This window comes from Bufo gargarizans, chromosome 9 (assembly GCF_014858855.1).
Source record: "Bufo gargarizans isolate SCDJY-AF-19 chromosome 9, ASM1485885v1, whole genome shotgun sequence".
In the NCBI taxonomy this organism is placed as follows: domain Eukaryota; kingdom Metazoa; phylum Chordata; class Amphibia; order Anura; family Bufonidae; genus Bufo; species Bufo gargarizans.
Genome location: NC_058088.1, coordinates 147289213 through 147303737, shown reverse-complemented (window position 1 = coordinate 147303737; position 14525 = coordinate 147289213). Strand labels below are relative to the sequence as shown.

Here is a 14525-nt window from a genome sequence, read left to right as displayed (position 1 = left end):
TTTTTTCTGTGATTTATAGGATTATATTTTCATCCGCACAATGCTCCGTTTTGTGTAGGATGCCTTTGTGGTGCATGTGGACCGCGCCGACATCCTCCACCGTATGCATTTTTTTGCTGGGGATAGTCGTTTGCTGCGGTCCACATGCGGTGGGGCTGCTCCCCCAATGAAAAACACGCTACAGTGTTAGGGGTTGAGCAGCTCCCCCAGATCTGCCACCATATTTCTGTGTTTGTGTCTTGTTTTATATGTAGTGTATGTGCCTTTACCTGGCATTCAAACACTCTCCTTTGCACCTGGTAGCCTCCATCACATGGTCTGATATGGGTGTGGCTTACAGTCTGGCTTTGTTCACATTGCACTAGTTGTCCTGCTAGGCGGTTGTGTGGAAGCTTGGCTGTGAGCTGGATTACATCACCTTAAGACCTTGTTCACACCATAGGTAGCTTAGTGGTAGGACCCCTTGCCATGCTCAGTGACCGTGACGTGGTGCATGTTGGGCTCCGATATTTTCCTGACAGGAATATATTGGCAAAAGTCTCAGCTTTTAATATCTGCATTTATGACTAGCCAGTATAGTCAGTGGCATATCCGTTTGGTGCATTTTTTTCTGTGATCATTTTTATCTCCAAACATGAAATAGTTCTCAAATAGAACTAGGGTTGTTGCGGGTATCGAAATTTCGATACCCAATCGATAATTTCCATTTTGTTTATTTTTTTTTATTTTTTATTATACTGCACTGCTGCACAGTCTAGTATCACAGAACATGAGCACGCTGCTGTGAGCGCGCTCATGTTTGCTTTGCAGCACAGGGGAGAAGGAAGCAGTCTCTCCCTCCCCCCCCCTGTGCTGCTGCTGCCACCAATAAGGAGAGAGGGGCGGAAGAAGGGGTGGGCGCACTGCGCCACCAATGATACAACTTTTCCTGGGTCCAGACTTTAAGTATTAGGCTAGCAAGAGCGACACCCAGAGATGTCCCAGCACTAACTATTATTCCTGGGCGCCACTCCGTTCGCCCGCTGTGCCCCATTACGGTCTCCTGCTCCATATGCCAATTACTATTGGAGCAATGGGGAGGAGACATCAGCTTCTCTAGTTGGCGTTCCTTCTCCTTGCGCTGCGATTGGACAGCGCTACAGTGGAGAAGGCATGACCACTAGAGAAGCTGATTCGCATATGGCACAGGAGACCATATTTGGGGCACAGCGAGCGAATGGAGCGTCGCCCAGGAATAATAGTAAGTGCAGGGAGATCCCTGGGCACAGCTCTGTGTAGCCTGCTACTTAAAGTCTGGACCATATAAGTTCGTCTTTAACACATTAGCAGAATCACATTGCCGACACCCTGTCTCTGACAGGGAGCTGCGATCAGTGGCAGTTAACCCCTCAGGTGTGGCACCTGAGGGGTTAACTGCAGCTGATTTGCTGCCAGTACCCGCCTCCTGTATTAAGGGTTAATTATCATTGGTGGTGCAGTGCTCCCCCTCATTAAAATCATTAGTGGCACAGTGCGCCGGCCCCTCTCAACCCTCCAGTATTAAATTAAAATCATTGGTGGCAGTGGCCACAGGGTCCTCTCCCCTCCCCCTCATTGGTGGCAGTGGGAGCTTCTGATTGGAGCCCCCAGTGTAATCCTGGGGCTCCGATCAGTTACCATGGCAGCCAGGACGCTACTGAAGCCCTGGCTGCCATAGTCGGCTCCCTGCTGCTGTGTACACAGAGCAGCAGGGAGAGTGCGAGGTCCTATTCACCCTAACGGAGATCTATCAGGGTGAATTGGACAAGGGATGAAAGATCCCAGGTTCTAGCCCCTAAGGGGGAAATTAGTTAATAGTGTAAAAATAAAAAAAAAAGTTAAAAAAACCCCACCAAAATATTAAGTATAAATTACCCCCTTTCCCAATTTCACATGTTTTATTTATTGTTTATATATTTTATCACATATCGCCACGTCAGAAAAGTCCAAACTATTAAAAATATAAATATGCGGTGAACAGAAAAAAATAAATTAAAACTGCGCGATTCGCAATTTTTTTAAATGCGAATGCACATGGATTTTTTTGTTTATTTTTTCGCGTGGTATAGAGTATCGCAATACTTTTTATGGTATTGAAATATAATAAAAAATTTGGTATCGCAACAACTCTAAATAGAACCAGAAAAAATTCTCTCTGTATGTCAATATTTGTACTGTACAGTAACCACTGTGATACAACCTCCACACCCCCACCATGATCGATGGAGGGGTAGAGGCTGACCACATCCATTGCGGCAAGCCAGCTATCCCCCGGGACATTTCCTATCTCTTTAATGACATCCAAAAATTGTGAGGTGTCCAGAAGAAAAGACCTAGTATTTTTAACCAGGACTTTTTCCAGAACAATTGCAAGCAGGGATAAAATCGAATCCACCGACGCCACTATCGGGCGACCCAGTGGATTGATTAATGTTTTATGCACTTTTTTGGCAGTACATAAAATACCGGCGTTACTGGTGAGTGGTTAATTAAAAACTCATTTTTTTTTATCTATCACTGTCGAAGATGCATAGCGCTTAACCACAGAATATATATTATCTCTGACTTTAAACATAGGATCCCCATTTAAGGCAACATAAGTGTCTGCATCTGACAGTTGGCGCATTACCTCTGCAACATCATTTTATCCATAAGACTCGATTCCCACCTTATCGGCTGGTTTTACAATTTAAACTTCTATCTTCCATGAGGGATCGTATTGCTTGTCTGTCTTGTGATGTTACATTGTGTGCTATATGTAATTCCCCCTTCCTTTTATAGAGTCCATCAAAGCTTGTATATCCTTATTCACCAAGTGTGTGCCTCAACCGGATGGGAGTTCTTGGCAGGCATATATTTACTCTTTAATCTCGGCCACAGTGACATCAGAGAGAAAGTTCATTAGATTCATATACTGAGTCAATATTTCCAGCATCCTTATCAATAACAAGTTGCTCAGCATCAGAAAATTGTGCCCTCCCCGTGCGGGTGTGCTTTGGGTCTGAGTGCCTTCTACTTTCTGGAGTAGCACTGCCATTGGCTGGAGCCAATTTCTGCAGACCGGCCAATCGCAGTGATCCATGTTGCAGGGGGTGGAAAAACCTCCTTGTACCCCTAGGGAAGATGACTGCCTGCCGTCCTGAGCAGCCATCATCACCCGGTCACCGAGCGATTTTACTCAGGGACCAGGTGAACACAGCGCCGTAGCTCTACGGCGCTGGTATTTTAAACCCGGTTTCCAGCGTCGTACAGCTACAGCGCTAGTATCCTACGGGTTAATGAGGGAGATCTAAAATCTCTCTATACTAAAGACAGTTTAGTACCAAAAGAACCTTCATTTGCAATTAAACCTCAATTAACTAGTGTTAAATCTATTAAAAAGTGCTTTCGATATATGAAATACCAGTGTTGAATATCAGTAAAAATTATAATCTAGAGCGTAAATGAAATATAAAACTTATTATTACTACTGATGTGATCATGTGCCATATAAAGTGCTCTACTTAAAGAGGACCTTTCACCACTCCTGACATGCTTGTTGTAATAGCATTCCCCATGTACCGGTAATAACAATTGTAGCACATTAGGTCTCAAATAAATCTGTCGCACTCTTGTAGGGAGCTGTAAGTAGGGTTCCAACCCCGTTCTCAATAAAATATATAAAACTACAGCTTGTTTGGTTTGCAATTATGATATCACATCGCAGAAATGTGTGAGCGGCAAGTGAAGTCATCAACTGGAACAGTCTATATAAGAAGTAATGTCATCTGTCGAAGAGCAAATTTTAGCAGACTCAACTGGAACTTAGTAGGGTGTGCTTCCCTCCTAGGTACGACGGGACAAAAAAACGGGCCATATCTGGTTATAGTTAAGACTAAAGGCATAAGTTGATATAATGAATAGGTGAACTCAAATACCGGCACATGCAAAACCACGACTACTTACAACAGACCCTTTGAACTTGCCTATGCCGCAGAATTGAAGGCAAAAAAGGAAGAGCAGTTACCAGGAGGGCAGACGCAGATGGAGTCGCTGTGTGTGAACCACACTTGAGTAAAGTAGGTAAGGCGTCTGCCATGTCCAGGATGTTACTAGGTTTATAATGGAGAGTTCCCTCCCCCAAAGGGGAGTGTCCTGTTAACTATATTTGGACAGGACTGGTGGTGGTAGATGTTTAGGGAGGTCGCTGGCTAAGCGCTATTATTGTGGGCTTTATGAAATGTAAAATTAGATATGACTACAAATCCAGTGTTTCACTGGGCGCTGCTCTGTAGGAGACCGGAGGACCGGAAGCAGGGTGGATAAAAATCAATGATTTAAAAAAAATCTGATTTTTTTTTTTAAATATAAAATGCTTTTTGAGGAAAATATATTACTATCCAAAGGTTATTCCATTATGAAATAAAGATTTGTTTTTTTAATTATGTAGAATAAGGCTGTATATGTTTTAATTTTTTGGGTAAATAAATTCCATTAATCCATTCACAATGTCATGCTCTTCCAGAGGTTTTTGTAAGCTTATTGGGCAGTTTCTCTGCCTACAAGATATTATCACAGATGCTTGGTTTACTTTTGCAGTTCTCAAAACTGAATTTGACTCAGCAGAGATCACATGCCGCCTCTTCACAGCAAAAATGTTATAACATGAACAGAGTTGAGAAAAAGACCTTAATCCTAACTTCTACAAACCTATGAATACAGAATCGACCTAATCAAACTAATATGAAAAGTTGTTGTTCTAAAAATCTTCATCTACTTGCCTATTATAAGTTAGACCAGCAAAAATTTGTCTTTATGTAGAAAACTATGATTTAAATCAAGCCTTACTGACTAGTGATTTAAATCAGTTTGATTTAAATCAAATCCACACTGACCGGAAGTGCAATAAACCGGAAGTACATGCGTTCCACCTTGTTTTATTTGGGAAAGGCATGTTATGGTTTGGCCAGTGCCCATGGGCGGAAGCGGTATGCGTTCCACCAGTGGAACGCATGGAATGATTGTATGTGTTTAGAGCCATAGGGAAACAAAGGGATATCAGGGATGATTGGAATACTAGGAATAGAGCCTGTAGTGAAGTATGGGGCTGTGAATAATGTGTGAGTCTATGAGGTACAAAAATGTAGATATGGGGAAAGAAGGGGATGGTAAGGAAAGAAAGAAGGTAAAAGGGGAAAAGGAGAAAAAGAAAGGAAGATGTAGAAAATAAGAGAATTACATTAGGAACTATAAAAGGATACAACTATGCGGCATAGGACAATTCTGGAACATCTATTCTGATAGCTTTATGTTGTTCATTCAGAGGTCGCACTACATTTTTTACCCGAAGAGGAGTATGAAATTTGCAATAATTCAAATACATAATATATAGGCCTACACTTGCTCACATCTGCGTTTGGAACCTCTGTTGCAGATTCTGTCAAAAAGACCAGAGAAAAAAGCCTTAGGCCTCTTTCACACTACAGTATGTTGAATTCAGTGTTTTGCGTTCCGTTTTTCGCGGATCCGTTGTTCCGTTTTTTGCTTCCGTTGTGGTTCCGTTTCCGTTCCGTTGTTCCGTTCCGTTTTTCCGTATGGCAAATACAGTATACAGTAATTTCATATTAAAAATTGGGCTGGGCATAACATTTTCAATAGATGCTTCCGCAAAAAACGGAACGGATACGGATGCATTTCCGTATGTGTTCCGTTTTTTTTGCGGACCCATTGACTTGAATGGAGCCACGGACTGTGATTTGCGGCCAAATATAGGACATGTTCTATCTTTTCAACGGAACGGAAAAACGGAAATACGGAAACGGAATGCATACGGAACACATTCCGTTTTTTTGCGGAACCATTGAAATGAATGGTTCCGTATACGGACCGTATACGGAACGCAAAATACTGTAGTGTGAAAGAGGCCTTATATGCAGCACTTTTTTGTCTGGTAAAAAGACAGATCCCAAACGGAAACTGAACGGACTCCATCATAGTCGGCGGGGTCTGTTCAGCCTCTTCCCTGTAAGCTAGGCTGGGTTCACCTCAAGTTTTTGTCATACATTTAATATACAGACAAAAAACTTATATATGTTAACAGACGCCGCCATACTGTGGCATTTTTTAGAATTCCCAAAAAGTATATGCTAGCCTATGCATTTTTTTTGCTGGACTTTATAAGATGGAAAAACATAGTTCACTAAACTTTCCACTTCACCACCATGACGGCCCAGAGAGATTGACCCCTGACCTCTGTAGGGGCAGGAACAGAGATAGGTTTAAAAGGACCCCTCCCACCACCATTCACCAGTGTGTTCCTGCCCCTATAGTGGCCAGGACAGAGTAAAGTCCTCTCTGGCTTCCAGGGAGGTGAAGTGGACCTCGTTTATTATTTTCCTGTACCTGGGTGACCGCATCGGTGGTGCTCTTGCCTCCCTTGTGGCTCCTTTTCACCCAGGGATGCGTCCCCTGCTCTCCGGCGGACTCGTTCTCAAGCTGACAGGGGACGCCGGGGTCACGCTCCCTTGTGAGGGAAGCCTGCCCTGAGAATGCCGCGGGTCGCCTACCTCTCGGAGGTAGCCGACCGGAAAGACGCTCGCGGCCGTCGCGCGCGTCTGACGTCACTTCCGGGCCGCAGGCCGGAACCCGGAAGTAGATGGTTTTTTCATAAAAAGGACGCTAACAGCTCCGCTGCGCTATCTGCATCGCTCTCCTACCAGAGATGTCGGACCAGGAGAAGGAGACACAGCAGAGGGAGCAGACCGCTCCAGAGCGCCCTAGCGTGAGTAGCCCACCTGGGCACGGCGGCTTATTAGTTGGCTACAGGGGGAGGTTGTGCCTTAGAGAGAAACCACTGTCTCCTCCCCCTGGTGGTGTCTACTGGTATACTGCATTTAATTTTGCTCCTATACCAGATTGACATAAATTAAATGGGCTGCTTCTCTCTCTCTCGCTAGGCCAAACTTACTTTAAAAAAAGTTAAGAAGACCGCCAGATGCATCCAGTGTACCGTCAGGCTTCCTGAGGATTACACAAAAAAACTGTGCAAGGATTGCATCACTAAGATAGTGAGAGATGAACAGCCCTCAATCATGCAGGAGTTCAGATCCATGATCCAGGAGGAGGTTAAATCTTCTTTGGCCTCCCTCCGTGAGGATACCAGGGAGATCCGCCCGCCGAAAAGACCCAGGGGGGCAGACATCCCCTCTGACTCCGAGGATTTAGAGGAGGATGCATCATCCTCTAAAAAAGAGGAGGACGATCACCTATCTGAGGGCGAGATCGTTGAGGACTCCAGAAAATTTTTCTTCACTCCCAGTGAGATGAGCGACCTTCTAAAGGCGGTCAGGGATACCATGGGGGTAGAAGATGTTCAGCAACCCCATACAGTTCAGCAGGAAATGTTTGGGGGATTGAGGGTCAAACGCTCCAGAGTATTCCCTATAAACGAAAATATTAAGGAGATGGTGATGGATGAATGGGCCCATCCTGAAAAGAAGCTGGGTATATCCAAAGAATTTAGAAATCGCCTTGCATTTGACCCTTCAGACTCAAAGATTTTTGACGAAGTCCCTAGAATCGATGTACAGGTGGCCAAGGTCAACAAGAGAACCTCACTTCCATTTGAGGATTCCTGTCAGCTAAAGGACACGATGGAAAGAAAGGCCGACAGCTTATTAAAAAGGTCCTGGGAGGCGGCTATGTTTAGTGTTAAGACGAACATAGCCGCTACTTCAGTCGCTAGGTCTATGTACCTATGGCTGAATGAATTAGAGGATCATCTAAGCAGCAAAACGCCTAGGGAACAGATATTAGATTCCATTCCCTTGCTAAAATCTGCTACAGGTTTTCTTGCGGACGCCTCTGCAGAGACAATTAGATTTTCGGCAAAGGATGCAGCCCTGTCCAACGCAGCCCGGAGGGCGCTTTGGATGAAATCTTGGTCGGGAGACATCCCTTCCAAGATGAAATTGTGTTCCATAGCCTTCTCGGGCGAATACGTGTTCGGCCCTGTACTGGACACGATCCTTGAAAAGGCTACGGATAAAAAGAGGGGTTTCCCTGAGGATAGGATCCCTAAAAAGAAACCTTCCTTTCGTGGTCAAAATACCCAAAGCAGTTCCTTTCGTGGTAAAGGAAAAACCGGACGTTGGAGTTACCCCAAAGGGGGGAGAGGTAGAGGGTTCTTGCTTAATCCCCAAAACAAGGGCGGTGAGAAACTGTGACGCCAGGATAGGGGGAAGACTATCCCTGCATTTTGCCCAGTGGCAACAGACTTCTCCGAGCCTCTGGGTGCAAAATCTGGTCAAGTTTGGATACAAAATAGAACTATCTTCCCCCCCTCCGAACGTATTTCTGATTTCTCACCACCCTTCTCCTTTTCAGTACAGCCAGATCTGGAAGGAGGTCCAAAATCTTCTGGACCTAGGAGTAGTAATTCCAGTTCCCGAACTTCAACGGGGGCGGGGGTTCTACTCCAGCCTATTCTTGGTAAAAAAGCCGGGGGGCGCCTTCCGCATGATCATAAATCTAAAGAGGCTAAACAAATTCGTGATCTACAAAAGGTTCAAGATGGAATCTTTAAATTCTACCATCCCCTTAATCCAAAAGGATGCGTCCCTCTGTACAATCGACCTGAAGGACGCATATTATCATGTTCCCATTCACTCCCAGTCTCAGAGGTTCCTGCGCTTTGCAGTAAGGGATCACGAGGGGTCTGTTCACCACTTCCAGTTCGTGGCTCTCCCCTTCGGGCTGGCCTCAGCCCCAAGGATTTTCACGAAACTGGTGGTAGAGATGGTCGCCTCCCTGAGACCTCAGGGGGTGACGGTGGTCCCTTATCTAGACGACTTTCTACTTATTTCAAACACGGTAGGTCAGTCTATAGCAGATCGAGAAATCTTCTGCTCCCTTCTGACATATTTAGGTTGGGTGATAAACCTAAAGAAGTCCTCCCTAGTTCCGAATACCAGGGTAAAATTCCTAGGGGTTTTGCTGGATTCAGAGAAACAAACAACATTCCTTCCGGCAGAAAGAATTCAGAACCTACAGTCATCAATCAGAGCCTTCCTGAGACGTCGCTCCTTCTCGTTCAGAGAAACGATGAGCCTTTTAGGTCAGATGACAGCCTGCATTGTAGCAGTCCCATGGTGCCAAGCCCATTACAGAGCCCTTCAGTCCTGGCTTTTAAGGAAATGGGACAAAAATCTGACCTCGTTGGACAAAAAGATCCTGATCCCGGGCCACGTAAAGTCTTCAGTCCGGTGGTGGCTTCACACAAGAAATTTAGAAAAGGGCATGGTCTGGTTCAAGACCCCAGCAGTGCATATTCAGACCGATGCCAGCCTAAAAGGATGGGGCGCAAAAATTTACTCAGATCTGTACCAGGGAGACTGGCCTCCAAGGATTGCAGCCCAGTCCTCCAACTACAGGGAGCTCAGGGCAGTTTGGGAGACAATACGAACAGCTGCTCCAAAACTACAAAACCAACATATAAAGGTCTATTCAGACAATATAACGACCGTGTCCTACCTCAAGCATCAGGGGGGCACACGATCTCAGAAGCTGGAATGTCTATCCAGGAAAATCTTCCTCTGGGGGGAAAAAAACGTAAAATCAATATCGGCAGTTCATTTAAAAGGAAGCCTAAACTGTGCAGCAGACTTCCTCAGCAGGACTACCATAGACCAGGGAGAATGGGCCTTAAACGCCGAGATCTTCAGTTTGATTGTCCAGAGATGGGGTCTTCCAGTAATAGACCTATTCGCCACAAGGACAAACGCAAAGGTATCAACCTTTTGCTCCCTAAACCCAAGGGACGGGCCCCTAGCGATCGACGCCTTCTCCCTGCACTGGGACTGGGTCCTTGCATATGCCTTCCCTCCGTTCCCATTAATCCCAAGGGTTCTCCAGAAGATCATCAGGGACAGAGCCAGAGTAATCCTGGTCACCCCGTACTGGCCCAAGAGGAGCTGGTTCTCGATCCTAACCAAACTCTCTCCACAGGAAGCATTTATTCTCCCAAGGAGAAAGGATATCCTGATCCAAGGGCCGGTTCTCCATCCCCATCCGGAAATCTTCAGCCTCTCGGCCTGGATCCTGAGTCCAACCTCCTAAGGCAGAGAGGTCTCTCTGAAGGTGTTATATCTACCTTAAAGGCCAGCAGAAAGAAGGTGACTAACTCCATTTATTTCAAGATCTGGAAAAGATTCTGCACCTGGTCGGGCGACGAAGCCCCAGATCAAACCAGACCAAATATACAGAGGATTCTGGATTTCCTTCAGAAGGGACTAGAGTTAGGGTTAAGTCCTTCTACCCTGAGAGTCCAGGTCTCAGCACTTAGCGCCTACTTCGATTCCGAATTGGCCAGCCATAGATGGATCCAAAGATTCCTAAGGTCTGCAGCCAGACTAAGACCGTCCCTCAGATCGAGGATGCCTACCTGGGACTTAAACATCGTCCTTAGAGGACTCACAGGTCCACCCTATGAACCGATGGACGCAAGTTCCCTGAAGAATCTTTCTCATAAGGTGGCTTTTCTTATAGCCATAACATCAGCAAAAAGACTGAGTGAGATCCAGGCATTGTCAATAAGACAACCATATCTCAGGGTACAGGAGGACCGTATCACCTTGAGGCTAGACCCTACATTTTTGCCAAAGGTAGTAACAGACTTCCATAGGAACCAGGAGATCATTCTGCCCTCCTTCTGTGTAGATCCTAAAAATTCTGGTGAGGAACGTTTCCATACGCTAGACGTCAGACAAGCAGTACTAAAATACCTAGAGGTCACTAAGGACCTGAGGAAGGTGGACAACTTATTAGTGCTCTTCGGTGGTAAGAATAAAGGGAAGACAGCTTCCAGATCTACCATTGCCCGTTGGGTAAGACAGACTATTACAGACTGCTACAAGATCGAGGGCATCAGTTGTCCAGAGGTCATTCGGGCTCACTCCACAAGAGCGGTATCTGCCTCCTTCGCTGAAAGGGCAGGAGCTTCCTTAAATCAAATATGCCAGGCTGCTACCTGGTCTAATGTTAATACCTTCATTAAACATTATAGGCTCGACTTATCCAGGTCCTCCGACCTCGCATTTGGTCGCAAGGTCCTTCAGGCCGTTGCCCCACCCTAGTTCATATATAATCTGTTATGTCTCTCTGGGCCGTCATGGTGGTGAAGTGGAAAGCCGGAATTAGACTTACCGGTAATTCATTTTCCACGAATCCACCATGACGGCATGATATCCCGCCCTAATAAAAAAAAAAAAAAAAACCTTGGTATGAGGTAATACCAAAAAAAAAAAAAAAAAACACAACACTTTGAGTTGTCTCACTTGTAAACTGGTGATTGTAGCACTATAATCTGGAACTCACTGGTGAATGGTGGTGGGAGGGGTCCTTTTAAACCTATCTCTGTTCCTGCCCCTACAGAGGTCAGGGGTCAATCTCTCTGGGCCGTCATGGTGGATTCGTGGAAAATGAATTACCGGTAAGTCTAATTCCGGCTTTCCCCTCCTGCAGAGTCCTGCAAAAAAAAAAAAAAAAAAAAAAAAAAACTTTTTTATTTTTACAATGGAACTCTATGGTGACAGATGTGAAATTATGGCATCTGTCTGAGGCATCTGTTAACATATACGGTTTTTGTGTATGTTGAACTTATGACAAAAACCCAGCCTTACATGCCCGATCCAGCACTTCCATTATATTCATTGTTCTGCTCATCTAACGGAGCAGAACAACAGAAATATATAGTGGGGGTGTGAACGTGGTCTAAGAGGTGGGTATTTATGTGGGGGAACCATTACTATTCTAAATAACAGCAGGCAATTATAGCTAAGGGATAAAGTACAGTCCGATATACTGGATCCTCCCTGTACAATATCAGTTGGCTATAATAGCCTGTCTGCATTCACCACATACATCACACACACTGCACCACATACGTCAGTATGAGCTGTATGGAGTGCAGGGTGTGATGATCACACACTGCACTACATACATCACAAACTGCACCACATACATTACACACACTGCACTACATAGTCATAGTCTTTTTGATGTCTCGGACATGTATGCTGTGTTCCTTGAGCAGCACGCCCTGCTCTCGTTGGTACAGCCATCCTCGGGAGCCGGCCCCTCCTCCTTTTATCTCCCGCCAGCTTCCCCTGCTGCAGCGGTCTGTTATGCTTCGGCACCTGCTCAAACTAACCAATAGCAAAGCTCCGAGCTTTAAGGATCTTTGCTATTGGTTACTGCACGCACAGTCAGCATCGCTGCGCTGCCTGTGCCATTCACAGTGCTGAATGTAAGGGAAAAAGTCTAAGGCGTATTGGTACGCCTTAGACTTTTTCCAGGGAGTAAAATGGCCTGAACAGGCGTCAATGACGCTTGTACAGGCGTTATTGCAACCTCTGGTACCACTCCTCTATTATTTCTACTGGAAGTTATGGATGAAATACTAGTAGTCTGCAGTAAGGGTCCATTCACACATCCGTGTGTTTTGCGGATCCGCAAAACACGGATTCTGGCAACGTGCATTCCGCATTTTGCGGACCGCACATTGCTGACACTTAATAGAAAATGCCTAATCTTGTCCGCAATTGCGGACAAGAATAGGACATGTTCTATTTTTTTCGGGATCGGAATTGCGGACCCGGAAGTGCGGGTCCGCATTTCCGGATCCGGGCAGCACATTGTGCGGCCCCACAGAAATGAATGGGTCCGCAATTCCGTTCCACAAAATGCGGAACAGAATTGCGGCCGTATGAATGGACCCTAAAGGTTACAGAGGATTTTTAACCAGTTGGGGTGTGTCCCTACAACGTCTGAATGTGAATTGGTGGAGTCCATATTCTTTAGGCCTTAGTATTTTGGTCAGGGATTTTCATCAGTGATTGTGAGCCAAAAGCAGGAGTGGAGTTTCCACAGAGATGAGGTATATGGGGAAAGATCGGCACCTGTTCTGTGTTGGCTCACAATCACTGACCGAACAATGACTGTGTAAATATGGACTTAGAGATGGTTTTGTAACCTTTTGCAGCATGATGAGCATCAACAACTCTTCTTCTAAAGGTTCACATAATTTTGTGATGCTCAGACATAATATTGGATCATTTTCCTCAACAATAAATAAATGACCAGGTCTAATATTTTGTGCTCAATAGTTTGGTTATCATGACCAAGTGAAAATCTAACGTAGTTTTACATTAAATTTATGCAGAAATATAGAAAACTCTGAAGGGTTCTGTGTATTTATTTTATACCTGCAAACATTGAAATGATATAGAACTCCTGTAAGAATAAGTCCACTGTCAGAGCTGGTTTTAACATTACAGCGCTATGTAAGTGGTACTGTACAGTCGGTCTGTGATTTATAAAACTAACTCCCATCATCTCTTTATTGGGTGGTTCTAATAACTGTATGCTTTCCAGTGAACAGCTATTCATGCAGATGGCAGATGTGATGGTATCAAATGGATGGGTAAAAGCTGGATACAAATACCTGTGCATTGATGACTGCTGGTTGGCTACACAGCGGGATAAAAACAATAGATTGCAAGCAGATCCCACAAGATTTCCTGGAGGAATCAAGAAATTGGCCGACTATGTAAGTTACATTGTGCATTCATGTGATTAGCTATATAGCATAAAACTGAAGGCCATCACTGGTCCATACAGTCTAGAGCTTTGTAGAACTGGATAACCCTCTGCTTGTTCCCCAGCCCCCTCTAGTTCCAAGGCGCTCTATACAGAGCACAAGCTTTCTGGAGAAGAATAAGCATTTTTTATTACTTGAGCATGAAAAAACAACACGCATTTAAAGGAAATCTGTCATAGGGTTTATGCTGCCCTCCAAAGATCAAGAATTTTTATAACTGTAATGGTGACCATGACATTTGCCATACAGAGTGTGCCGTGTTATTTAATGTATGTTGGCTGCACACCGAGGACTAGGAAGTTGAAAATGTGTATACTAGAACATCTTAACGATACAAAAATTTAAGTTGCTATAACATCTGAAAATGCAGCCAAACACTTTATCTCGCGTTACTCAGGCAGCACCAAAACATTTTCAGTGTTTGCAATAGAAAAAAAATCAAGAGGCCCTATCATGGAGATATGAAGCCCACCTTTTTAAATAGGGAGACATATTGGATCTTTAGTTTAAACACAAGGCATCCGATTGATTTTAATCTCAAAAGAAAAATAATGTATCATTATGAATAACCTAATATTTGATAGTGAACAGGTGCGCCATATATTTTTATATGTATTTTTCATTTTAATAGTGGTGTATATCGACCTGAAAATTATATGGAAATATAAAGTCATCATGACATATGTCACGTGACTTGGCAATAACCATTTGTTCTGTCCTCTAACACATTAAACCTTAGTAAGGAAGCAGTGTGCATCAGAAACACGTGACAGCACCCATGTGAGAAGGACCTCCCATCCAGGACAGGAAACCTGAGGATATAAAAAGTTCACACCTCAGTTCAGGTTTCCTGTCCTTTGGATAGGAGGTC

General features: G+C 44.6%; 1 protein-coding gene across 1 annotated transcript in view; it reads left to right on the top strand.

The window, feature by feature from the left end:
- GLA (galactosidase alpha) overlaps positions 1-14525 on the top strand; it is a 62788-nt gene that overhangs the window by 14071 nt on the left and 34192 nt on the right. The window contains exon 2 of the mRNA XM_044305994.1: positions 13429-13603. Coding sequence (XP_044161929.1) covers positions 13429-13603 — 175 coding nt within the window. The remainder of the gene's footprint in view (positions 1-13428; positions 13604-14525) is intronic.